Here is a 27,454-nt window from a genome sequence, read left to right as displayed (position 1 = left end):
CTTGTCAATTGATGGAAGTGTTTATTCGTAACTATAAAGGCAAGGAATCCTCGAAAATTACTGTTGAAGTATGTATATGGAAATGATTTTGTTATCTAAAACACCAAAAAAAAAAAAAACAACGATTCTATAGAAGTAAGTGCACATATTTTTTATATTCAGACCTTGGTTTTTTTTTTTGATAGACTGGAAAACAGCAACTAACCAACAATAGGAAACGCAACCATCCTTGTCACCAAACTAGGACTCAGGATCTGAAGTCCTCTAGCTTCATTCAAGGCGAGCTTGGCAAGTGCATGAGCCATATAGTTTTCTTCTCTACTGATAACTTAATGTTCAACCTGCCATTCCCAAGCGAGCATGCTTTTAATTTCCTGTATCACCTCCCCATCCTCATGTGCACCGTTGTCGCTACCTGATATAAGCCATAGCCTCTGACAAGTCGCTTCTTAAGATGATTTCTCTTTCTCCCAGATCCCAAGCCCTCTTCAGACCCATTAAGCAGCCCCAAAGCTTGGCTGTGACGTGGTCTCGTTGGTCAAGGTTGAGGAGGAAACCTTCCACGAGAGCATCTTGGTGTTTGATTATGCCCCCATAGACTGTGCGACTCTGATAGCTTGAGAAGGCCCCATCAACCTCCAGCACCATTCTATTTTTGGTGTCCTCTTCATTTCTTTGAGTCACCAAACGTTGAGGTGATCTAAGGTTGAATCCTCTGAGAATCGTAACATTGTTGCGCATGTAGTTCAAAATCGCAAGTGCCCTTGCAAGCATCATATGCAGGTTTGTATTTGTATTTGAATGGATAAACTCGTTTCTAGCTTTCCATATAAGCTTAGAGAAGATGACAAAGAAGCTTTTCCACTCAACCTCTAAATTTCCCACATCTCTTCTCATGTTCATGCGGACCCAGTCTTTAAGATTGCTAGTGAAAAATCTGTCATGGAATTCTTGTTTTACAATTGATTTCCAGACTGTCTTTATCCTAGCACAATCTCGAAAGACGTGAACTTCATCTTTCGTGTCCTGCTTGCACCTACTACAAATCCCAGTCTGGTGAATGCCACATTTAAGCTTACGTTTGTTCATCATTAAGCATTCATGGTACATGAGCCAGGCGAAAGATTTAAATCTCTGGGGTATCTTCAGCTTCCAAATGTGTTTCTAGTCTCTGTTGTCTATCTCACTTGTGGCATTAAGAGATTCATAGGCAGATTTAGTAGTAAAGAGGCCATTCTTGTTCCACTTGCACCGAGCTCTAGTGTTGGCCTCCGAATCAATAACCTCTTGAATCCCAATGGTAACATGTGTCCAGTTGTTCTTAATCCCTCACTATGTGTTAGAGCCCGCTTTCTTTGTATCTATTTGCGGAATAAGATCATTACCGTATCCATACTTGCGTCAAACCACCTTGACCCAAAAGGAGTCCCGCTTTGTCACTAGTCCCTAGCCAAGCGTCATCATAAAAGCTCGGTTTTGCTACTTTATGTGCCTTATGCCGAGCCTACCATGTTGTTTAGCCTTACAAACCACGTCCTAAGAGACAAGGTGCATTTTCTTCTTTTCATCGAATGAACCCCAGAGGAAGTCACGTGTTTTCTTTCGAATAGTAGTGCACGTACCCTCAGGAATGTAAGTAGTTTGCATAGCATAGGATGGCATTGTAGTGATAGTCAAGTTGGCAAGAGTGTTTCGACTAGCGAACGACAAGCTATTTATCTTCCAACTATTGAGTCGACCTTTAATTTTATCAACAATATACTGGTAAGTACTGTTCGAGACCCTATCATGGTGAAGTGGAACTCCTAGGTATTTCCCCATATTGGCAATTTGGGAAAGACCAAGTTCCTCACTGAGTTGTGCTGCTTGATTATAGTTGACATTTCTAGAGAAGAATACTTTAGTTTTTGCTTGATTGACTTTCTGCCCTGAAACCTCACAGAACCAGTTTAGACAACTCTTGATCACTTCCACCTGTTCTATGCTAGCTTTTGTAAAAATTAACAAATCATCAGCAAAAAACAAGTGAGAGATAGGAGGCCCAAACTTACCAAGTTTAATGGCTTTTCAACGACCATTGTTCATCTCTTGGGTAATGATGTGAGCCAACTTCTCCATGCAAAGAACAAAAAGATATGGGGAGAGTGGATCTCCTTGTCTAAGGCCATGAGAGGGAGTGAAACAACTCACTTTATCACCTTCCCATAATATTTGCATCAAAGGGGAGGAAATACAAGAGGAGATAACATCTTTAATCATGTTTGGCATCTTAATCTCATTTAGACAGCTTAGAATGAAATTCCAGGAGATTCGGTCGTAAGCTTTTTCAAGGTCAATCTTGATAGCCATGAAGCCTCTTTTGCTGTTCATGTTTCTCATAGAATGAATAACCTCCTGTGCAATAATTATGTTATCTGAACTCATACGGCTAGGTACAAAGCTGCATTAGTTAGGAGCAATAATATAAGGCCAAAAACTTTTCATTCTATTAATGACCACCTTAGTTATAATTTTGTAGACCACATTACACAGGCTAATAGGTCTAAAAATCTCTAATAGTCTCAGGGTGGTCTTTTTTCGGGATAAGAACAATAAAAGTATGGTTGATTTTTTTTTTAATAATCTCAGGATTGACAAAAGCTTGTTTTACCAAATTAATAACTGAATTACCAACCACCTCCCATTGACTTTGGAAGAAGAGCGTATTTAGACCATCCGGGCCTCGAGATTTTAAAGCACCCATACTGAAAAGGGCATTTTTAACTTCTTCTCCACTACTCTCCTTTACCATGTCTTTTATCTGCACATCATCAATGTTAGGAAAAGTAACACAATTTTCATAAATAAAATCGTTACATCCCTCATCCTGAAAAAGCGTCACAAAGAAGTCTGTAGCCACTTTCTTTATCACTTTGACATCGTCCATCCACTCACCATTTCTTGCTTTAAAGCTTGAATTTTATTTCTACGTCTATGACTGTTTGCTCTAACATGGAAATATTTGGTGTTTTTGTCTCTAAGAGTGTACCAATCACATTTTGTTTTTTAGGCCCACAATAGATCTTCTTGTAATAGCACTTCTTCCAATTCAAGTCAAAGTTTCATTTGAAGCTAGTTTGGGGAGGAAGAGAGTTCGGAGGAATTAGCAGCATGTGAAATACCTTCTAGTCTTCCTATTAATAAACTTTTCTTCCTTCCTAAATGCCCGAAAGCAGTCTTGCTCCAATTAATAAGTTCGTTTGTGAAGGAATCAATGTTGTCCTTCCACTTGAGCTGGGCATTCCATTTGTCTTTTACCAGCTTGCTAAAATCATCATAGAGAACCCAAGGAGCATTAAAATGAAAAGAACGAGCGTAAGAATTGAAGGAAAACATACCAAATCGAAGTTGAAATAGAAGAGGCTGATGGTCTAATGTAAACCAAGAGAGGTTCTTGACAATAGCATCGACATACACTTCTCTGGCTTTGGTATTTGTAAGCACACGATCAATTCTGCTTTCACACCCTTCTCATTTCCAAGTAAAGAAAGGACCAACACATCCCAAGTCTACAAGTTCCAGGTTCTCAACCCAGTCACAAAAATCTCTATCTACAGGAGTAGTATGGGGAGCCGTGGATTTACGTTCGTGTGACAAAAGTGTAGCATTAAAGTCCCCTCCAATGAACCATGGCCACTGGTTACCTGGGTTAAGGTTACTAAGAGTGCCAAAGAGAATAGCGAGTATTTGTGTTCGGGGAAGCATACACAGAGGTGAAGAAAATTTTTTCATTGTCCTTCTTAGCCATGGTGTGAATGCATTGGTCATTAACCTCAAGAATTTTAATCGAGAATTGTTCATTTGTCCAAGAGACCCAGATTCCTCCTCTCAAACTCAACGTGTCAACTACCTCACAATACTAGAAGCCAAGTTTCCTGCTTATTTGCCGAGCCTTATCACCACTAGATTTTGTTTGAAACAGAGCACAAAAATCGACCTTGTACCTTTTTTTCATCTCGCAAATGAGCCCTGGGAAAGCTTTGGCTCCTGTACCCCTACAGTTCCAAAAAATGCAATTCATGGAGAAGGTGATGGAGGGGTACTCCTGCTTATAGACCCCGTGTGTTCATATGATTCTCAGCCATCACAACATTCTCATTACACGACATAAACCGGTTATCGTTGTGCTAGGAAGAAGAGACTTTTGAATCTGTCGCACAAATAGTAGCAGGAACATTGTACGCGTCCTTCTTAGACGTTGGTTTAAATGTCCATATAGTTAAGACTTGAAATTTTTACTTTCAATTAGATTTCTATTTTCGTAAATTCTAATATATATTATGACATTTGAATTTAACTAGCTAGAATCATTGTAGGCATATAAGATAGGGGATGACAAAAGTTTGATATCATCTTGTTGAAAGGCCAATTAATGCATTGTGGCAATGTTAGCACATGAGTACTAAGATGGTCAAAGAAAATAATAAATTTATGGCTATAATGATCTAGTTCCCAAATAACTATTGGAAGCAGAAGCATTTATCATTAAATAATTGAATAAAAGCTTTTATGTTTTTATTTTTTTTAGGATAGTGAGATATGTAACTTCATTCTTTCCATTTTTATCATCACAATGTAATCATATAACATATGAAAAGTGTTTAAATCGCAGTACATCCAAAAAGGGGTGAATTGGATGTAAATAAAAATTTTAAACTTGAAAACAATAATCCTAAATGAGAAGAGAATGAGTTAGAGAGATATCACTAAAGGAGGAAAAGGTAAAGAAATAGGTACACAGTAATTTATATTGGTTCAGTCTTAAACACTTAACTTACATCCAATCCTCAGAGTGCCTCTGAGAGTTTCACTATATTCTGAGATTTGCAATAGGCTTTTAGTGTCTTAGAAAAGCAATTGAATACTCTCAATCGCTCTGCCTTACTTCCTGTGAGATTACAACCCACTTAAGATTTCTACAATCTTGAGCAACTCACCTGTGAGTAATAAAAGATGATGTATATCTCTCTCAAAGAGTATTAAATGAACACTAAAGCTTGGTAGGTGAACTTAATAAAAACAGCATACTAGGAGTAGTAAATTTGGCAGAATAATTGTTCATTCTCTTCTATGGTTGCTCCATTAAATGCTTTGTTTATTTATAGTTGATCTTCATTAATTATCCATTGAACTTGAAGCAGTTGTGAAAGTGGTTGAATATATTGGTAGCTTGCAATGGTTGAGGTGCATTTAATGCTTTTGACAAATAGAAGCTTAAGGACATTATTTTTCTGTTGACTTAATTGATTCTACATTAATCTTGCTCAAACATGTTGTTTATAACTAGAGTAGTAAGTATAGACAAATGATAAGTGATAGATAGACTTCAAATAAGTAAAAACTCAGTTAGCTCAAAGATCAAGTACTAAAACTAAAAGAAAGATGTCAATAAAGAATTCAAATACACAAGCATTATTGATAATCTTACCAATAATTGTTCAACAAGGTGAAGCTACGATAAGTGAAAAATTGAAGTTTATTATCTATAAATCATTTTATCAAAAAACTTATTGATAAATATTTAAAAGAAATTAAATCAGATTATTTTGAACTTTATCAAAAATCTGAAGACTGAAATGCAAAACACTTGCATTTATCGATAACCTAATCGATAAATACATTTATTGATAATCTTATCGATAATTTACACTCAGGAAAACCATTTCAAAGTTTTAAACAAACCAATTTATCTAAGGCCTTATCAATAACCAATCTTATTGATAATCATTGTAGAAAATCAATTTCTGAAATTTTGACTCCTAAAACCTTATGGAGCTTGTTGGTTAACATGCTTTGCACTACCACTCTGGTCCTTATTATTTGTCAGTCATAGGGAGAGATTTTGGTCATTACCCTTTTTAATAATTCATTTCCAATTCTAGACTGGTTAATTATAGTAAAGGTGAAGAGAGAGGGAATAGGTGAGAGAAAATATATAAGTATTTAATGGTCTCCTTAATAAGGGCAAAAGTAAAAGATTTTATCTATTTGATGCTCTCCTTAGTATATGAGAAAATGCTACAAGTGACAAATAATAAGGACCAAAATAGTATTCTACAAGTTGCGATTTCAAATAGGTAGAATTCCAACAAATAGATCGAGTTTATTGTTGGTGACATTATTTTCTTGGATTTCGCTTATAATATTGAGTTACAAATATCATTATAAGTGGATACCATATTAATTGTCATCATAACCAGGAAATGGAAGTGATGCGACAAGAATTATATTCACTTTTAAATTGTGAAGATTTGGACATATATCTCGACAATTTAAAAGGCAAAGTCAGTATTATATCTTGAAAAAATGAAAAATGTCATGCAATATAAAACGACTTGAAGAAAATTAATCTTGCTTGAGGTACTATTTGGTATGAGAGAAATAGAAGGGAAGAGAGGGGAGTAAAATTTTTAATGAGTTCTATTTAAAAAATTAAAGAAGTGAGATTTTAATATTTTGATAAAGAGAATAAGTAATACAAAAGCGTAATAAAAATTAATTAAAAGATTTTGACCTCACTTTTTTAATTTTTTAAAATCAAATTCATTAAAATTTTTCCTTCCCTTCCTTTTCTTCTATTTGCTTCATACCAAACGGACCCTTGATACGAATTTCCGCAATAATTTGGCATTGATTATGACTATATGCATATCATCTTGTGGTGGATGCAACATTAATATAATGAAATCTTGTTACTATGAGAGTATTCAAAATTTACTATGCATCAAATGGTTAACGGTATAGCCTATTAGATGACTCGCTATACAGTAAAATTCACAGAAGAATACTGGAATGGTTTAAATAATTATTTAAGCATATAAAGATTCCAAAGAAAGTTCAATATTTACAAAAATCCTTTTGCGTATTAAAATTGGTCCAATTTGTCCATTAATTTTATAATAGGATTTCGATCAAAGTTATTATATGTTGATTATTATTGAAAGTCCTGGAGAGACTATAATACACATTCATTTATTTGAAAGAGATTAAAACTGAAGAAATTATGAAAAAAAAATTGAGTTGATTTATAGTTCGAGCACTTGATTGATTATTTAAATGAATGATTTGAATACCTTGATGATTTTAACATTTTAAGATTACTAGACCAGAGTAAAATCGAATTGTCCTTGAGATAATTCATTGGTCCTGAAGTACCATATATTTATAAAAAAAACCACTCATCTTGTTGATATTGTAGTTGTTCCTAAGATTAAGTACTAAATAAAGCTAGACATTTAATAACTCAGAAGGATTATTTTTAAGGGGCCATATATTTTACCCGGCTGGGTTGGATAATCATTAATTGGAAATATAAATGCATGAAATTCATTCGATCCACATAAAATTTGATGTCAAGAGAAAGGTTATTTTTTTACATGTGAAAGTAGAATGATTATATAATGGTGCTTGATGTACAGTAGTTTTGCTTCACTCAAATTAATACTAAATTAATCTCTATGTAGTGTAGTGGTCAACTTAGGTCATAATACTTATTGAAACTTAAATTAATTAAGTGCCAAATAAATCCAGAGACTATAAAAAATTGATTTTTGGGTTTTTATATAAGCTAATTAAAATTAAGTTAAATTGACTAAAACAAATCAAGCGTGAATGGTTACTTAAGGCGCCATCGGTTACAAAATCGGAAAACTAAAAAAATCGTTGAAAGTCCAGATGGAATCGCAGACTTGTAGTAGCATCGCGAGTGTAATGGGCTATGCTGCGTTATGCTTTCAATTGATGATGATATATTCTTTTTGGGTTACTCAACCCTCTCTGCTGCCTCTTATATTGGAGACTTTCTTTTTAATTACTTTTAATTGATTCTTTAGAAATTTTATAAATGTAAAGAAAGTTTCAAAAACTAAAAAAATTAAAATTTAAGTAAACTTATGTATATTTTTTCTTATTTTTTATGAGAATTTTGTATATTTAAAAAATTGAATTTCAGTCTAATTCAGGAAATTTTTTTCTGAATGTTGTATTTGAACGTTGATGGTGTTGGGGAAAATTATCATGTGGGGGTAAGATAAGAAGAAAGATGTCGTGATAATTCAATATTTGATGACATTTATTAAATTTATAATTTTTTTTGTCTTGATTATGTTTAGTGACTTTTTTTTAATAGAAACCAAGCGATATTCAATAGCTAAAGACTAATCCTTTTGAGATGTAGAAATGACTAAAGTGAATTTTGCCTCTCCCAACAAAGTCTTTTCCATACATATGGCATAGTTCGAACTTAAAACATCATGTTTAAGGGAACTAGTCATTTACCAATTGTACAAGGTTTTGTCAGTTATGTTTAGTAATTTTATATACGAGCTTTATAAAAAAATTATATATTGAGTATGATAAACTATGAATCTTGATAGATTTAATTTCAAATATTTGGATTTAAAATACATTTAAATCACATTATTGTCATTTTTATATTTTAATTATTTAGTTATATATTTTTAATAGCTATTTATTGATAGAGGTAAGTTCTTAGACATAAGTAGTTGGATTTGATGAGTTTTGTGCATTTTTCTTGTGTCTCTCTACTCAGATGCATTTTTTTCCCACTATATATAGGATAGGTGGAGTGGGTAAATGAGGATAAATCAAAATTTAATGTGATTTGTGAATGGATAAGTTGATATGTACGTTTAATGAGCGGATAAATTGTGGATTCTCAAGATAATTTGAATAAAAGATAATATGGATAAAATCTAATGATGAAGGAGAATCCGTGAGAGATAAGAAAATGGAGATAACGGCTTAATTATCAAGGTTAATGGATTCCTAATTCTATTACAATAGGTAGAATTGAATAGCTTTCAAAAATTTAGGGATTCCCTCTGGTACAATTCTGACCGTTGGATCAATCTTCAACTTTCGTAGACTCCTCAAAGTGGTGCCATATTCCTTTTTCACCCGCACAATCAATTTTTGTTGCATCCAAACTCTCTAATCTTGTCTACATCAAGGAACAAAAAACCGGACCGGATACTAAACCGGTCGAGATAGCGGGTTAAGGGTTAATGGTATGACCGGGGTCGAACCGGAGTCAGACCGTTCATATTAAAATAATACAATTTAATAAAAAATAATTAAGAAATAACTTTTATAAATTACAATACCTAAAAATTTAATTTAAATACAACATTAAAAATCAAGGTTATATGCTATGTATTTTAAATATTTTATTATTTACATAACATGGTACAAGCAAGGTCAGGAAAATGAAAAGAAAAGAGAGGAAAAAAAATCCTAGATCACTGCAACACGTTGTCAGTTAGCATAAATGCAAAGAAAAAAAGATGATACATTGAATGCAACACGTCTTGTTTACTGTCCCTTTTTTTTCATTTGTTTATTCTATTTTAATATCAAATATTGCATTAAAAATAACAGCCTCTTCCACTTTTATTATCTAATCCAACCAGACCTTGGCTCTACGGCGATTCAACAAGCTAGCAGTGCGCTTCTACAACCTGAGCAATGCCATTTTCGTCTGGCTGGATCTGCGAACGCCTTCTCCTCCTCCCCTCTCCTCCTATTTTGCAGCTTGAATCTCAACTTCCTCGTTATTGCTCATTACTTCTTCTATTTTATGGTATCTTCTTAAACTTTTCCATTATTTTCCTCCCTTTTCCCTCTCTTTTCTTCTTCCTTTCCCCAGTACACCTTTGTCTTCTTTCTCAAAAAAGTGAACCGGCCAACCCGCTCAGTCCAATGGGTTGCCCAGTTCCTTCCGATTCACACCGAGTTAATCTGATTTGTACCGGGTTGATTCCTTCCCGGTTAAAATGGCAAACCGGACCGAACAATTGGCCGGTTGGCCGGTTTCCAGCCTAAACCGGCCGGTCCGGTCCAGTTTTTCATTCCTTGGTCTACATATTAAAATAATCAACTATATATCATATATTCATATAATAAAATTATTTAGAATTAAATTTCACTAAAAGTATGTGATAATTAAGCACAAAATGCTCAAATATATCCTTAAATACAATTATACTAGGCCCAATAAAGCCCAAATTAACATAATTATAGTACAAAGAACCCAAAATAAGATAGATAAATTATGAAAATAATTTAAAAAAATATATCTATGCTGTGTAAAAGAACTTCTGTTATTACTTTCATGATGATAAGTTATAAAAGTGTGAAATTTGACATATCCAAATGGTATGTGCAGAATATAAGCTCTAAAACTTTTATTTGAGGACAATACATCGTATTAAAAAAAAAAACAAGAAGAGATTTTATCACAAAGCATTAGTAATTGGCTATTGATAAAGGTAGTTTGTGGGTTGCAATGACTTAAAGATAATAAATGATGTAGTCTAGCTTTTTTTCTTAACAAAGGTTTTATCTTATTGGATTTTTCTTGTAAGATTTTTAGTGAGACAACTTTAATAATAATTTAAACATTGGATTTTTCTTAAAAATGCTTTTTAACGAAGCACATTATTTAGTCATGAACATTCAAATAAAAGTGTTATAAATATCACCATATTTTAATTTGTGGATGTACATGACCTCTTAAGATTCAAAGAACCTAATCATTATTAAGAGTCAAAGAACCTAACAATTATTACTTTCATTGATCGTTCCATCTTAAGTCCTTCCCTATTCATGAATGCAAGTTATTAAATACCAGAACATTCACATGTATTAAGCGTGGGGAAATGTCAATCAAAATGTTATCATAGATACATTGTAGTTCTTGTATTAGTATTTAATGATTAGATGAATGTTAATAAAATCTCATTTCAAAATTCTCACTTCAAAATCTTGCATACAGATGTGCAAGAAAATAAAATAGAAGTGAGGGTGAGAGGGTGTACTGGGTTCTGATAAAGGTAAGATCATTGAATCTCTACAGGTTGAATAATTGAGGCTCACACAGGGTCTAGATTAAGATGCACCCCCTACAAGAGATAAAGAGAAAGAGAAAAAGTTGGAAAACTCAACGATTAGGGTGAGGAACTAAGAAATAACTAAAAGAGGCACCCCCTATCTATAGCATCGGAGTAATGACATATTAGAAAGGTATAATCTCATATTTTAAGAAAAATTTTCTTGACATATTCTAGATTTTATGGAATATTCCTTTATTCTCTCTAAATTAACAATCTCATCGTAAATGTGATATTCGGTTGTAACATCCCAAATATTAGGACTTTTAAAAAAAAAAAGCCAATAAGGCTATTTATCTAAAGCAATCATATGGAATTCTACAATTATGAGAGTAACAGTGGAAGACTAATAAATACCTCTTGCCATACTAAATGACTAAAGGGAGAAATCCACAAATCTCATGATCTAAATATGAAATTAGAATAATTGTAATAATAAAAACTTGTTAATAGAAAAAATATCAAGATCTCTTCTAACTGGGAGATGGGCACAGTGATAGAACTGGGAAGAGCCACCACCAATTAATAAATATTAAGCTTTCTCAAATGCTCACTTAGTCACTTGTTAAAAACATAACCCTCCATCAAAATTATTAAATGACTAAAAAGGACTGAGTCTAAAACCTTACCTAGACTGAGCCTAACTAATTAACAGGTCACATTTAAGATATTTTAATTAAAACAAATATAATATAATTAAAATATCTTACATTCTCTCACTTGGCCTATACACTATATGTTAGTTGATGTGTCAAGGTTAATAAAAGCTATACTACTAGAATTATAACAGTAAGTCCCCTTGAGTCAAGTGTTACCTTCCATGTATTACAAGTAGCATCCTCACTTAAGGGGTTATTACTTTATCAATAAACCTTAAATGTTTATTTGGTTTCAACTTGAATGTTTGTTAATCTCATGTAATTCAGGTATCAAACTTGTGACAACAAATCAAAATTTGAATTTCATCATTTAATAATGCCTCATCTAGAACACTAAATATGATCCATATCTGATGAGATATTGATCCTCTGATCTTTCTAACAACATGTTTCTTTATTTAAAGGATCTATGCTTTATGTGTTTCATGACTTATTGACCTTATGGTTATATATCAAACACACTTAGTGGGATTGAAATTAATTCAATAATTCAAAACCCTACGATGAAATTCATTAATCAGTAATCTTACAACTTGCCTTTATGAATGATTAAAAGAGACATTCCAGGATGGAAGTAAATAATTAGTGATTGCTTAGCAATCTTACACTCCTCCATGATGCAACTTGTTCAGTAAACATATATATATATGTGTGTGTGTGTGTGTGTGTGTGTCAGAACGTTAGTAATTCATTACTAACTCATCCAGCTAAATTGAAGAAATTAATCATTCAAAGAAAATTGACTCTTATCTATGGGTAACATGAAACTCAATGTACTTCACAATTTGTAGCTTTTTAGTTATCATTCAAGCATCAATTTGCTTGAGAATCCTCCTAATATTCATTGCAATGGCATTGCCCATTCTATGCACATTCAAACAAGGATATGCCTTAGCAATTAAATTTGAAAGAATATTCATCATCTTCTTTACATGATGATCATAATTAGAGATATATAGACAATATTATCATATCCTCATATTAGGTGTGTTACACATGACAAATGCCATCTATTCATGATTGTTCAAGTGCTTGTAATTATAGATTACTTATGATAATCTCAAATACTTTGAGAATAATCCATTTATATTCTAAAAGAATACTACATCTAAACCAATTATATCACAACTTTTAAACAATGACGGTCCTGTCATTTATAACACCTTTAGTTAACAAACATGAGTAATATATGGATCACCTACATGAAAATGATAGATAACTCAACTTTGACTAATCAAGTGACATAAACAAAACATGATATTCTTAACTTAATCATGTATGTGATTATATCATGATATATTAATTATCATTATTGTGAGACTTGCCCATGGCAAAATAACCTTTAAAATTCACCAACTAACTTCTCCGTATATTAGTTATTTGACCTCTTTTACTAATTCACATATATCACTGCTTATATCAAAATGGAAAGATTCTAAAAATATTCTAACTTAACTTAGACATTGGTATCATGAAGATATAAAAGGAACTATTTATCGACATAGGAGGTAACACCTTACTCTAATGAGTTTCCTTTCTTCATAGAGAAACTCCAGCAAACAACTTTCTTTTGTATTTCTTAATGTTTCATATTAGAAACTTTGCAAATATCCAAACGTTACCTTTGTCTTGTAATCCTACATGTCTATCATGAAATAATTCCTTTGCTTAGAATTTATTTCACTTCATGAAATGTGAAACTAAGATCACACTCAATATTTAGGTTCTAGCTAAATACCATGTACATGATGTAAGAAAAAAATTTGTTAAGACCTCAATAATTTGTTGAGGTTATTACATATTGTAAAATTATTCCCAACCTCTGAAAGTGTAGATGCTAGCTTTAAAAATATGTAAAGCCAAATTATGTCGATAAAAGGCCAATTTTGGAAAAAATTGAATAGAAGGAGTTATAAGTCGAATTTTGACTTAAGAAAAATCGGTGAACTTCTCCTAAATAAAAAAGAATTAGCAGCACTAAGAAATAAATTTTTAGAAATAATGGATTAGATAGGATTCCGGAAAAATTTAACTAGAATGGTGAGAGTGCATAGTGGAATAACCTAAAGCTTGGTGGAATAATTTTTTTCCTAATTTTTATGCCACATATGAGGAGGAGGACATGGACAAAATTATACAATTTGTTAAGGTGCAAGCTTAGAAGAAATATAATTATTTAATCAACATTATATTTTTATCACATGTGTAATAGGTGGATGGACATGTGACAAGGTGGATGGACATATGGCTTAATTATGGAGTGAAATAGCTTATCAAAAGCCAAGTGTTCATGGAATTTTAGGGTTTCCCAAGGGCAAAACAAGAAAATCCAAGCTAAAAATTTGTCTATAAATGTCCCCTAACTCAAATAATGTCAGCAAAATAGAAAAAATAGGAAAGAAGGTTTTACCCTTGCATTTACAGAAAAGAAAGAGTAAAAGGAAGAAGAAGACCAAATTAGCTTCAAGTAAGTGTGTTCACAAGACGGAACGGGATCGGGCAGGCTGGGATGTGTCACATCCAATAAGATAACATTTAGGAATAGGCATATTTCTAAATAATTAAGGGTCAAAAATGACAAGGAGAAATAGAAGAATTTTGGTGGAAAATAATTATTATAGTTTTCCAAGCTAATTATGAAAAGTTTGACTAATTAAGGAAAATTGGTCAAGAATAATTATAGAAAAATATTTCCAAGCCTCAAAAAAATTAAGGAAAAAATAAGGACAATGTTCGTTGAGAATTATATGGGATTATAAAATTAGTTTTATGACCAAATTGCCCTTAGAGAAATTACAAAGGAATTTAAGGGCAATTTAAGCTAGTTTAAAGTCCTTTATTTGGAAAATTCCAAATAAATAGTTTTAAGGAGGATAAAATCCCAAAAAAATTCCTATGATATCCCAAGGAATAATAAGAGATTATGAAATTAAAAGAAGACTCTCAAGTATCCAAGATTTTTCCCAATTCCTTTGAAAAGTGGAAAAATCACTAAAGAGAAGGAAATTAGTTTTCCTTTTATTTAATTATTGGGAAATTAAATTTGAGACAAAGAGGGAAATCTGGGAAGATAAAAATGAGGAGAATAATTTATGGATCTGACAAAAAATAATTGCAGAGGCCAAAGTAATGTAATTATAGAAAAGAAGTTAAACCCGGAATAAAAGTGCACCGATAAAGTGTTAATCAGAGTCTTGCACTTTGCTTGGCCCATAAGTTGCCACTTGTCAAGCCTTCAATGGATGGTAATTAAAGCTTTCCAAGTGTCAAGCTACCAATGGAGAGGATCTTGACTTTAGAATTTAATTACATTATGATTTAAGTTAATTAAGAGAGAGGATTAAGACTAAGTAAGCATTTGACACTTGGCAAATCATTAATGATGGTTGGTGGGATATTTTGTGAATATTAATGAGCTTTTCCTCCCCCTAAATAAGATCATATTTCGTCCAAGGCATGAAGAGAGGGAAAAAGAGAGAGCTTGAAGGGAAATCAAGCAAAAAGCAAGCATATTTGATCTTCCAACTAAGATCCAAGCTTGGTAAGTTGTCTTAAGATGTTCCTTGCTTTGTTTTATTGCTTTGTATGGTTGAAATTTCTGGTTTTCCCTCTTCATTTAGAGCTGGCCGAAATGCTTATGGGGTAGGGGAGGAAGTTTTAGGGTTCAATCTTGCTAGAACACTTCAAAGTATGATAGATCCTAGTGGTTACAAGTGGTTGTAGGTTGATTTTGGAGTGTTTTCTTTGTTGTGTTGCTTGAGATCCATTTCGGCCAAAGCAAGATCTGGACCCTAGGATGTGTTTTTCAAATTTTTGAGGCTTCCATTGTCATTAAAATGAACAATGGTGTAGGGTAAACCTGAAGAACAAGTGTTGGAAGTCATAGAATCAAAGTTGTAATTTTTGAAAAGTGAACCATAGTGGTTCGGTCAAGCTGAAACTAAAAGAAGGAAATTTATTTTGTTAAATCCAAGTAGATATTTGGAATCTACATGAAAAATCATGTAGGAAGGAGTTAAGAGGGAATTTTTAGGGTTTATGGAAACCAACTCTAAAAATTCAAGAACAAAGATGGAAGCTTTAAGGGGTTTAGGAGTTACTTGAGTTATGTTACTGATTCTTATATGGAATGGTTGATGATTCTTGCTACCCTTTTTGTGGATTGCCATGTTAGGATTTGGTATTTGTGGAAGCAAGAAAGAAGACCAAGAAAATCAAAGAGCATTGGATTAAGGTAGTAAGATTTAATTAACCTTAATGTTGAGTGTTGCATTGATTGCTATGCAATTTCATGTGCTATTATGTGGTTGAACTAAATAATGATGATGATGATGATGATTGTGTAGCTATACTCCTTGCTTTATGTGCCTTGGCTATTTCATGTTAGAGTGCTACATGTATGAGGTAAAGTAGTTCCCTATTAATAACAAAAGGTTGGAATGCTTGTAATTGATGCATGTTAATGTTTTGGTTGATTGATCTTGCTACTGGAATTTCTTAAAATCTCATCCCCCAAATGTAATCTAACATTTTAGGGCCTGAAACTCCTAAAAACAAGCTGCAGATTGGAGGCTAAATTATGGTGTCACACCATAAAAATTCGTGGACATTTGGTTATGTATAAGTATCAATGGTTGATGCTGTAATCTCTAAGCAGGACGTTAGTTTAGAGCCACATTTTATTAAGTTACAGAATGAATTTCCACACGCAATTTGTGTGCTGAGCTTCAAATTGATAAGAAGCACATTAAAAATGGCCAACTACACAATTTTTAATGATTTTTCAAAGTTAAGGTTCAGAATCTAGGAAAAGGATTTTTGCCAAATGGACATATATGAATTTCACAAAAACATGACGCTTTTTCCAATGGAATTGGTTCATAAGATTATTTTTCCTTGAAAAAGAATTCAAAGATCTTTTTATAGAATTTTGAACCACTCCATTTTGATTTTTCTAGATTAAGTTATGAATTTTTGAAGTTGAGCCAGAAAAATGGATTTTTACCCGATGAATAGTAAAAATCCAAAAATCAGTGTCTTTCATGGATTTGTGAGCCCAAGACCATCCAATGTGGTCTAAAATGGTTTTAATTAAACCCTAAATGGATCCAACAGTAAGGTGTGACAAGATGTCCCATCCTTTCTATCAGATTTTTGGGCCTTTGAAAAGTATACCAAAAAAATTAATTTGTTCTAGAAGAACATAATATTAAATGCATTATTTTTCCTACCTCTTTCAATATTGAATGCATTATTTAAATCCAAATCAAGGGTAATACTAGCTAACGGCTCTGCAATACATATGGCAAATTATATATGTGTGTATATATATAAATATATAATATTACATATCTCAAGATGGGACGGTTCAATATTTCGTCCTGTCCCATCTTAATGTGACTAGGACTAGGACAAACCCACCAAGACAGAACAAATTAAACACTCCTAGTTTTAAACAATCATCCAAGACAAATTAAGGCTTTCATTAAGGATTTAATTGTCTTGATCAGTGATTGTTTTAGGATTGATTTGGATGGATAAAAATGGCTAAAAATCCTATGATACCATGCTGCCCAAAATGCTATATAACTTGTTATGAATGATTAGAAGATGGCATAAGGATTAGAGGATAGAAAATAGTTAGAAACTTGTGTTTTAACTTGGCTTATGAAAGAATTCTAACTTATGACACATATGTACATGTTTTGGCCAAGATAGGATCATAAGGCTAGGATTTGATTCATGTTATTTTAATGCTTCCAATGAGGTTTAGAAGATGAAATTATGTAGGACCTTGTTGAAAAAATGAGTTTAGAAATATTAAAATTGAAAATAAAAATTTTGGATTTGTACACCCTATATCTCGACCAAACATGAAACTTGGGGAATGATTTAGATTTTTATAAATCTAAGTTCAAATATAGATTCTAAATGAAAAATCATATGGAGAAAGTATATGAAAGTTATGTCAAGAAAGATGATGTAAAAACCCTAAAATCAAGGATAACGGGTTAGGGTTTTAGATTAAGTTTTTAATAAAATTGTTGGAGTTGATATTTAGAGTATCAGTATTGTGTAATTGATAAGTATTGATCCTAGGCATAAGAAGACTTAAGAACTAAGGCAAGAGAACAAGAACCAAGGATTTAACTAAGGTAGCAAGAACTTACAATTTCAGTGTTAACTTGTAACGGTTGTTTTTGGCTATGTGTTCTATGGTATGATATGGTTGAGTTATCTATAATAAAATGTATTTAAATCCTTGCATTTATGCCTCAGAAATATGTATACCTGAGTTGTTTAATGGTATGATCATGTGCTCCCTTTTCATGGCATGATGTTATATATGAATGCATGAAAATATTGATTACATATAGCATAAATTAACCTTACACTGTTAACATTATGATTGTTATTCTTTGCTGCTAAGATTTTTTTGAAATATCACCCTTCTTTATATCTAATTGATGCCACTAGAGGTTAGCATGTCAAGGGAAAAAAGGAAAAATATGGAGGGTTAAAGGAAATTTGCATGAAAAGTCATGCAATTATACATTTAACTATGTTATGTAACTAAGAGCTTTGAATATATTTATGTAATGTTATGTAAACCTTGATGAATGGATGTATGGGATAATATTCTCACCTCTTGGGAGGTATAATGATGCATATATGGATGGTAAATGGTAAATATAGAGGTCATAGCCTAAATTTTATTATTTAATGCAATTAAAAGGGATAGAAATTCTTGAAAAATCGAGCTTTTAGGGTTGCAACTTTTCTAAGTAAATGAAGGAGTTTGACCTTGAGATTTGGTTAGCTTAAAATTCACATTCTAAGCTTCAAACAAAGTAGTAGATCACCTAATTTAGAGCTATGTGCTAAAGGTTATGAATTATGAAGTTATGGTAAAAAGCTAAAAGTTAAAAATTGACTAAATAAATAGTGCTTTTTGGGAACAAAGTGGAGCTCAAATAGAATAAGTAATAGACTAGTAATATTTTTTCTATGTAAAGAAATGAAAGAGCTTTAAATAGAACTTAGAATCACCTCATTTTGATTTTTCTATAATTAGTTATGAATTTTCAAAATTGACCAAAATTTTAGGGTTATTAAGTGAATAGTAACATGAGATTGTGATTTGTCAAAGTATAATTTTCTAAGCCTAATGCCATAAAGTGTGGTTTTATTCAACATATTTTGGCTACATATATAGTTATAAATTAAGGTATTACAATATGAGAGGCATTTTATCTAAAACTTTGATTTTTTTCAACTTCAGTAACACGATTAATAACTCTCGTTTCAATATGAACAACTCTAGTAATGTCGTTCACCACATGATTTGAGAGATGTTTTATCCTTAAAAGGCCTTTGAGTGCCTAATAAATTGGGAATTTTTCAACTTCTATAATGTGGTTGACAAGTCATGTAATAGTATTAACAAGTTTGATAATACAATTAACAACTTGTTTTCAAAATAAAGGCAAATGCCATAAGGGCAATGTGGTCATTTGAGCAAATTTCAAGGTTCCTATTTGGTTGTGTGACTAAAATGGAATTTTCCTTCTTGAGATGATTACTTAGGATTTTTAAAATTGAAGCATCATTTAATTGTCATTTTCCCTTGTATCTGTCATACTTGATTAACTTTCGAATCAAATTAAAATTGACAAGAATATGACTTGGGTTGTGCTGTTGTCTTGCATTAAATTAAAATTAATTTGAATACCTTAATGACAAGGAGCATCATTAATACAACCATATATGTGTGTGTTCTATAAATGTTGAACCGGGGGAGTCAAGTGTCAGATTATAATGTTAAAAAGCTAAAACCATGTCAAGAGCTTGTAATTACCATTTTTAAATGCTTAGTGACTATTTTAAATGGACCGAATGAATTAAAAAGCATGATGGAATTTCCTAATTTGGAGAAGGCCATGAGAAATATAAAGGAAAAGAAAACAAAAATATTTAATTTCATTTTGGATATGAAATAATGACAGTGTTCAGGTGCTATTTAAATCACTGATAAAATAATTGGGACGTGAAAGCGTGGTTTTTTTTTTACAGTAGTTCTAATTCAACATCTTTGTAATATTGAATTGCTATTGTTTTATATTTGGAGCACATTTCAAGCTCAAGCTCATTACGAAGATGAGCAATGTATCTTAGAATGCTAGAGCCAATGTTTTGATAATAACAAATTTAGAGAAAAATTTATTTTGTTGAGAAACTAATTAAGATAAGATAAATTACTTATAATCTTTCCTAAAAAGTTTTTGCTCCACATTTATTTAATTGGTTCATAAGTTTTAACTGTTTTTATATAAATGTTGAATATTTGACTCACATGAATCCAAAATATGAACCAAGCCATAAAGGTCTTGTTCTTTATCTGCATATATCTTTGCCTATGTTAGCACCCAGCTCCAATTTATTGAAAGAGGCATTTTCTACTCTAAATTAAATTTGTCCAAGTCCCTTTTTCAATAATCCATGTTATATGTTTGAGTATTCGATTCGAATATATTTACGAAAAACTACACTAAGGTCCCATAGAAGAGAAAATACTACAAAAAGGTTCATAAAAATCTGATAATTGCTTTGAAGTCCCATAAGGACTTGATTGTAACAATGAAAAAGTTGAAAAGACTTTTATTGTCCCTAGTAATTTAAATAGAAAAAGGACTAAAAATAGAGAGTTATCAATGTAGGCCATGATAGTTATTAATATTGTTGCTTCACTTATTAATAACAACTGTGTCATGGGGATTTACATTAAAGATGGTGAGCATATCCGTAAAGCATCTATTTTGTTTTTTTTCCCCATACAGAGGGGAAATTTATAAATGATGAAGAGGATGATATGCACTATGTTGAGGGTAGGGTAAGAACAATAAACATAAAAGAAGGCATAAGTTACAAAGAGTTGAAGGAAATTATATAATCAATTTTTGAAAAAGAAAGTAACTCTTTTGTTTTGAAATTCTCAGTTATATTTGATAAAAATACATTTGTGGAGTTGGTAGATGATAATGGGGTGGAGCATTTAATAAACTTCGATAAAAAAAGTGGCCATGCATATATAGAAGAGAATAGAAATAATGACCGTGCATATATAAAAGTAGTAAAGGAAGATGCAATGAGACTGGACATACTGCCAAGACATGCAAGAATCCAAATCTAAACCAAGAAGATGTTGTGAAAACCTATTTTTTGAAAATGCATGTGAAGGGATTTTTTTGTAAATGAATGTGAATATAAATTTTTGTAGATATGACAATACAGACCAACAGTTAGTTCAGTATTGGATACAAACAATCCATATGGTTTTTTATTTGGATGGATTGTGAAATTGATGTACTTACACATATATGATGAAGTTCTAAATGAAAGTAGGCTATAAACTGATATGCTAGATTTTGATGTTATTTTAGTTGTAATTATTATCATCCTTCATTGTTAATACACCCTTATTTGTCACTCGTTGCACTATGACTTGTCAATTCATTTGCTGATATAAGTTTCAAAAAATGTGATTTCAAGTTAATTCTTTTACGCTAATTCATTTTGGTTAGAATTGATATAAAATTGTTATTAATATAAAATTATGAAATCACTTGTCATTAATTACATTATCACTTGTTAATTATTGCAACATCACTTGTCATTATTTGCACTGTCACTTATCAATTTATCTCAATTTAGGTGCTAATAGATGACATATAATATTGACATATCCTTTTTTTTTTCCTAATGTAAACGTCCATAACTAACTACTTGGGATCTGCATCCAACAAAATCAAATGCAAAATAAACTCAAGTGGTGTGCTAAAAAAGATAGCTCCAGTAGCAATATAAAAGGTCTCCTTTGCCAATGTATCAGCAACTCTATTGATGTCTCTGCTGCACCAGTTCACTGTGACTTGCCATTATTTTCCCAACCAGTTTTGTATCTCAGAGAGTAGTCGTCTTTCATTGTGATCATCGGGCTAACTAGCTGAAAGTAGTTCAATAGCCTCCTAACGATTTGTATCTATAGTGATGCAGCAGAACTGCATATCCCAAGCTTACTTCAGTGCCTAAAGGATACTTTAGAGTTCTGCATTAAGACTTAAGCCTCTCCCAAGATTGGACATAAAGCCATATAAGACCAGACCACACTGCTAGAAAAATAGCTTTTAACAGCGGTTAATTGAGGCTTTTAACGGCAGTTTTGGAGGCGGAGTAAAAAGAGTCGACGTTGAAAGTATAAGAAAACACAGCGGTTATTAACCGCCGTGGAAAATTAACTTTCAACGGCGGTTTTATGTAAAACCGCCGTTGAAAGTTAATTTTCCACGGTGGTTCTATCTTAAAACCGCCGTGGAAAGTTAATTTTTTCACGGCGGTTTATTAGTAAACCGCCGTTGTACATTATTTTCCACAGCGGTTTTAAGATAGAACCGCCGTGGAAATTATATGTAACGGCGGTTTTGCCATAAAACCGTCGTCAAATGTTATATTTTTTTTTTCATTCATCTATTTATATTTTACCACCTCCCTACCTAAATCGGTAGACATTTATGCAGTACCATTTGAAGATTACCAGACGAACACCAAGCATTATCTCAACAAAACTATTTGAATATTACCATATATGAACATCAACTATAGTTTAACAATCAAAAAATGAACCACTACGTGAGGAAGCTAAGAGACCTTAGTACTTGACATTTTAAAGATTTTCTAACAACGTGGTTGACAAAGAGTGTAACATACTGTAAAAAAAAAAATCAAAATCAATTAATTAAAATAATATATATTATTAAAAAAAAACAATACCCAGCTTTTCCACCGAAGTCGGTGGAAAAGTTGGGCAATTAGTCAAGAATAAAGAAACAAGGGGCACAAGTATTAAATGGAGCAAGAAAACGAAAGAAAAGGAACAGATGAAGGAAGAATTTGGGAAAAAACAATAAATGAATGAAGAAAATGGGAGGAGGGATAGTTAGAAGTTGGGAGGAGTGAGTTTAAAAGAGGGGGAGAGGAGACGAAGGAGGAAGAGAGATCAAAGGAAGAGAGAAGAGAGTGAGAAGCAAAGAGGGAAAGAGAGAGAAAGCTAAGTTGCAGAGCACCTGACAAGTTTTGGAGATCATTTAGGTACACAAATATACTTCTCTTTATCAAATTTTCTTTATGAATATTTCCTATATATTTATAGCTTTATATTATTATTATCATTATAATGTTTAGAGAAAATTTTGCTGTTTGGGTATAGAGTAAATATGGAGTTTTGACAATATATGACCGTAGAAATTTAAAGATACATTATTAAGGAATTTTAATCAGTTTATTTTTGTTGAATGATTATTTTGAGAATTTTAAACTAAGATTTTAGTTGAAAAGTTTGTTATTTAGACTTGTAATATGTTTTTACCGATTAAATTTGAGTTAAATAATTTATTTGAGTTATTTAATATATTAGTGAGGTTTTAATCGGTTTAAATATTGAATAAATTAAATATATATTTTTGAAATAATTTTTGAAGGCTTGAAAAATTATAAATTGAGAATTTTGTGAAATTAGATAAAGCTACAGTTTGTTTATAATTTAAAAAGAAGTTGTTTGGTTTGAGGAAAAATTTTAAATGAGATTATAATAAATAATTGAGAATTTTAATATAAAATATTTAGATTTTGGGTTAAATAGCCTTATATGTAAATTATTTTTCAAAATAATATTTATTATAAATGCTAGATTTGGGAGAGTTAATATATTTATGTAACTTTGGTTTAGAGGGTAGTCTTAGAATTTTAGAGTAGCTTTGGAGTAGTTTTGAGTTTATGTTAATAAATATTTATGTGCAATTTTGTAGACTTGAGAATTTTGGAGTAATCTTTGTGTGAATATTTGTAAGCTAAAGAGTACCAGGTAACTCTGAAAATTCTTTCTTGTACATGTGAATTGTGTATGATGATATTGTGGATTTACTAATTTTTATATCATACTGAAAAGTAGTATTATGATTTCAAATAAATGTTTTGATATGTTATTTGATTTTGTTAAGATTTATTGCTATTAATTATGATAATGTTTAAATATATTGATGGCTAAGGAATTGTCGTGAGTTGCTATTAAATGGTATATAAGTTTTATTGCTATCTTATCTTTAAAATATTTGAGGACGTATTTATGATGTAACATTATTAGCATCTGACATGCATTGTTGGGCTAAGGATAGAAGGAGATTGCATGGATATAAAATTACCACGTGGTATGCTATCACTCGGTGCACAGTGGATGGCACTTGTCAGGGCCCCTTCTTCCATGTTTTCCTTTGGCCGGGAATTCATTGGAGCTGTGGTACATGTGACACCTCCCTATTCACAAAGGAGGGGAGCCATAGTCCGAGCTTGAGCTCTATATCTTTGGCCGGATATATCTCTCGTATCGGTGAGCTTGGAATAATTCAGTAAAATGGATTAGTTCCTATCAGACTATGTGTTAGCCTATGGCTCCAGTCAGCGGTATAAGGGTGGACGGTGATATAAGGGAGGCAGCATATTGCATTATTTTGGATATATTAGAAAAATGATATTGGTATATTGTTGGAAAAAAAAAATCAAATTGAATTGAATGTATCAAATCCGTGATTTTTAATATATTTATATACACACATATAAACGGATTTTTGGTTTATCATATATGATTTGCTTGTATAGGTTAGAATTTCAGTAGTTACTGAGACGTTTGATCTCACCCCCTATATTAACAATTTTCAGGCGAAGGATCTAGTAGGAATCAAGGGAAGGCACCAATGGAGTGAGCCGTGAAGGCTTTTGTGCTCCTCAAGCACATGCTATGTTATATTTTTATTTGCCATGACTATAAGACTTTAATAATTTATGTTAAGTTATGTTAGAAATGTTTTGAAATTTGACTTGTTTACAAGTATTAAAAATATGTATGGACTTTTAAATTAAATATTTTATTGCGTATATTGATATAATTATGTGAGGTGTTACATTTTTGGTATCAGAGCTATAACGTTCCATGGCTTTTTAATTAACTTTTATGTAAAATATTTTCCAGAAAGATTTGGAAAAAAAAATGGCTAGAGGTCATGGCAATTTAAATATAATAACATGTGCACTTCCCTTTAGTTTTTAGATTAAAAGTTTATTTTAGTAACGCTGCTTAGTTTACCTAGTGTCCCTGTGCTATTCTACATAGGAAGGAAGGATGGTGAACACTCGAAGGACTAATTTTACCCCAGTTCCACATCAAAATGTTCCTTCTCGTCAAGATAATGATGCTATTTTGCGAGAATTACGAGATTATGTTGTGAGCATTGATTGAAGAGTGAGGAGACAGGAGGATGAGCTGCTGGTAATCAAAGGTCAACGTGATAGTCATCAAGAAGAAAATGGCCCAGTTGATGATGAAGCTCCCAGTGACCATCAGTCAATAGGTGATACCCTTAGAGGTACTGAATCGAAAGGCGACAATAGTGCATATTCTCAACACGACCTCGCGTATCACACTGCTCTGGGAAAGTTTTAGAAAGTTTGATCCTCCTAAGTTTAAGGGTAGGCTGAATCCATCTGAAGCTGAAGAATGGATCGAAAGGCTGGAGACTATATTCAAAATAGTAATATGCACCTCGTAGGAAAAAGTGCAACTTGCTGAGTAGCTGTTACAAAAGGCAGCAAGGAAGTGGTGGGACAACATCAAGCCTTTTGAAAGTATAGAGATAACTTGGGAAAGGTTCAAGGAGAAATTCTTCCAACACTATTTTCCTAATGCCCTTAGAGCGAATCAAGAAGTAGAATTCTATGCCTTTAAGCAAGGGAACTTAAATGAGGAAGACTTCATTGCTCGATTTCTTGAGTTAGTTAAGTACATTACTTATCCGCAGACGCAACCTGACTCAAAATGGATGACTGATAGGCTACTGGAAAAGGCTAGGCCAGAATTAAGAACAGCTCTAGCACCCTTGGAGATTAATGATTTTGAAAAAATGTGCACCAAATTGCGAATCATTGCTAGAAGAATGAGAGAAGAAGAAGCTGAGAAGAGAAAAGAATCTTATACAAGGTCCGTTCCATTCATGAGACCTGCGGGAGGAATCAGTAAGAAGAATACCTACAGCTTCAACAACTCCAAGAAGCGGTTTAATCAGCCCTCAAGGAATCAATCTGGTGGACCTTCAAGGAGTCAATTCAGTGGACCCTTGAGGAGTCAATTCAATGGACCTCCGAGGAGTCAGGTCAGTGGGGGACAGAGCTCTTATAGGGGTTCTACAGCTCCTATCACTAGCACCGCCAATAGTCAAAGGTGTGCCAAGTGTGGGAAGGTGCATCAAGGAAATTGCATTATGCTTCAAGTGCGGGAAACCGGGCCACATTTTCAGATTCTGTGAGGAAGGCTCACGAGGTGTCAATGATACTAGAGCTGCAGTCCCGGGAAGAGTGTTTGCATTATCTCAAGAAGAAGGTAACACTTCTCCTAATTTGATTAAAGGTATTCTCAAACTCCAAGGCTTTGAAACTCAAGCTTTATTTGATTCTGGTGCAACACACTCATTTATATCTAATGATTATGTGCCTCGTCTAAGTATGCATATGTATGAATTGCCTTGTGATGTGATTGTCTCTACTCCGGCGGGAGCCTCGGTGAAAGCTTCTAAAGCATGCTTGAATTGCATGATTGAATTTGAGGGTAGAACATCCACTATAGACCTTGTTTGTCTACCCTTAAAGGGTATTGACCTGATTGTAGGAATGGATTGGTTGTCGGCAAATGACGCCATCCTAGATTGTAGAAGGAAGACCATTTCTTTACCGGTCGCCTTCGCCAGTTCTAGTGGGCCACAACTGTTGTCTTTAGTGCAAGTTGAAAAGTGTATTCGAAAGGGTTGTCAAGCCTATATGGTGTTCTTCTCTGTTCACACAATAGCTGAAAAAGGCGTAGAGGAGATTGCAGTGGTGAGTGAATTCTCGGATGTGTTTCCAGAGGAGATAACAGGTTTGCCTCCGGAGAGAGAAGTGGAGTTCTCTATTGATCTTGCACTTGGAACCGAGCCTATCTCTAAAGCTCCTTATCGGATGTCTCCATCAAAATTAGCAGAGTTAAAGAAACAGATCGAGGAGTTGCTAGAAAAGGGCTTCGTTAGGCCGAGTGTATCTCCTTGGGGTTCGCCTGTGCTCTTTGTGAAGAAGAAGGATGGGAGCATGAGACTATGCATTGATTACCGCCAATTGAATAAGGTAACCATAAAGAACAAGTACCCTTTGCCCAGGATCGATGATCTACTTGACCAGCTATCTGGAGCGTCAATATTCTCTAAGATTGACTTAAGGTCAGGTTACCACCAATTAAGGGTTAGATCTGAGGACATCCCAAAAACTGTATTTAGAACAAGATATGGCCACTATGAATTTCTTGTTATGCCATTTGGGTTAACCAATGCTCCAGCTATCTTTATGGATTATATGAACAGAATCTTCCGACCTTACTTGGATAAATTCGTAGTGATCTTTATTGATGACATCCTTATTTACTCTAAGGATGAGGAAGAGCATAAACAGCATCTTAGAATTGTGCTGCAACTGTTAAGGGAACACAAACTCTATGCAAAGTTGTCAAAGTGTGAGTTTTGGCTCAAAGAAGTAAAATTCTTGGGTCATGTTGTATCAGCTGAAGGTGTATCAGTAGACCCTAGTAAGATTGATGCAGTGTTGAAATGGGACAGACCACAAAGTGTCACAGAAATTAGAAGCTTTCTTGGACTGGCAGCTACTATAGGAGATTCATTAAAGGCTTTTGCAGATAGCTATGCCCTTAACCAGACTAACTAA

The 27,454-nt window shown here is 32.9% G+C and overlaps 1 protein-coding gene across 1 annotated transcript; it reads left to right on the top strand.

Annotated features, from left to right (window-relative positions):
- The first annotated feature begins 1,101 nt into the window (after positions 1-1,101).
- On the top strand, positions 1,102-27,454 carry LOC114761882 (uncharacterized). The gene is made up of 3 exons (XM_028951334.1): positions 1,102-1,300; positions 25,304-25,931; positions 26,008-27,454. Exons 1-3 carry the CDS (start codon positions 1,102-1,104, stop codon positions 27,452-27,454), a joined length of 2,274 nt encoding a protein of 757 aa, XP_028807167.1.

The sequence above is a fragment of the Neltuma alba genome, unplaced genomic scaffold (assembly GCF_004799145.2).
Source record: "Neltuma alba isolate B1F8T4 unplaced genomic scaffold, ASM479914v2 tig00011146_pilon, whole genome shotgun sequence".
NCBI classification, from domain to species: domain Eukaryota; kingdom Viridiplantae; phylum Streptophyta; class Magnoliopsida; order Fabales; family Fabaceae; genus Neltuma; species Neltuma alba.
The sequence above is the reverse complement of the archived record's forward strand: the minus strand, read 5'-3'. Positions and strand labels throughout refer to the sequence as shown.

Excerpts from the sequence above, each read along its gene's own strand:
- LOC114761882 (XM_028951334.1), top strand. The coding sequence starts at position 1,102 with ATGGTACATGAGCCAGGCGAAAGATTTAAATCTCTGGGGTATCTTCAG. Across the intron at positions 1,301-25,303 it reads TAACCTCTTGAATCCCAATG|CAAGGAAGTGGTGGGACAAC; the intron begins GTAACATGTGTC and ends TACAAAAGGCAG. Across the intron at positions 25,932-26,007 it reads AGCACCGCCAATAGTCAAAG|ATTCTGTGAGGAAGGCTCAC; the intron begins GTGTGCCAAGTG and ends CCACATTTTCAG.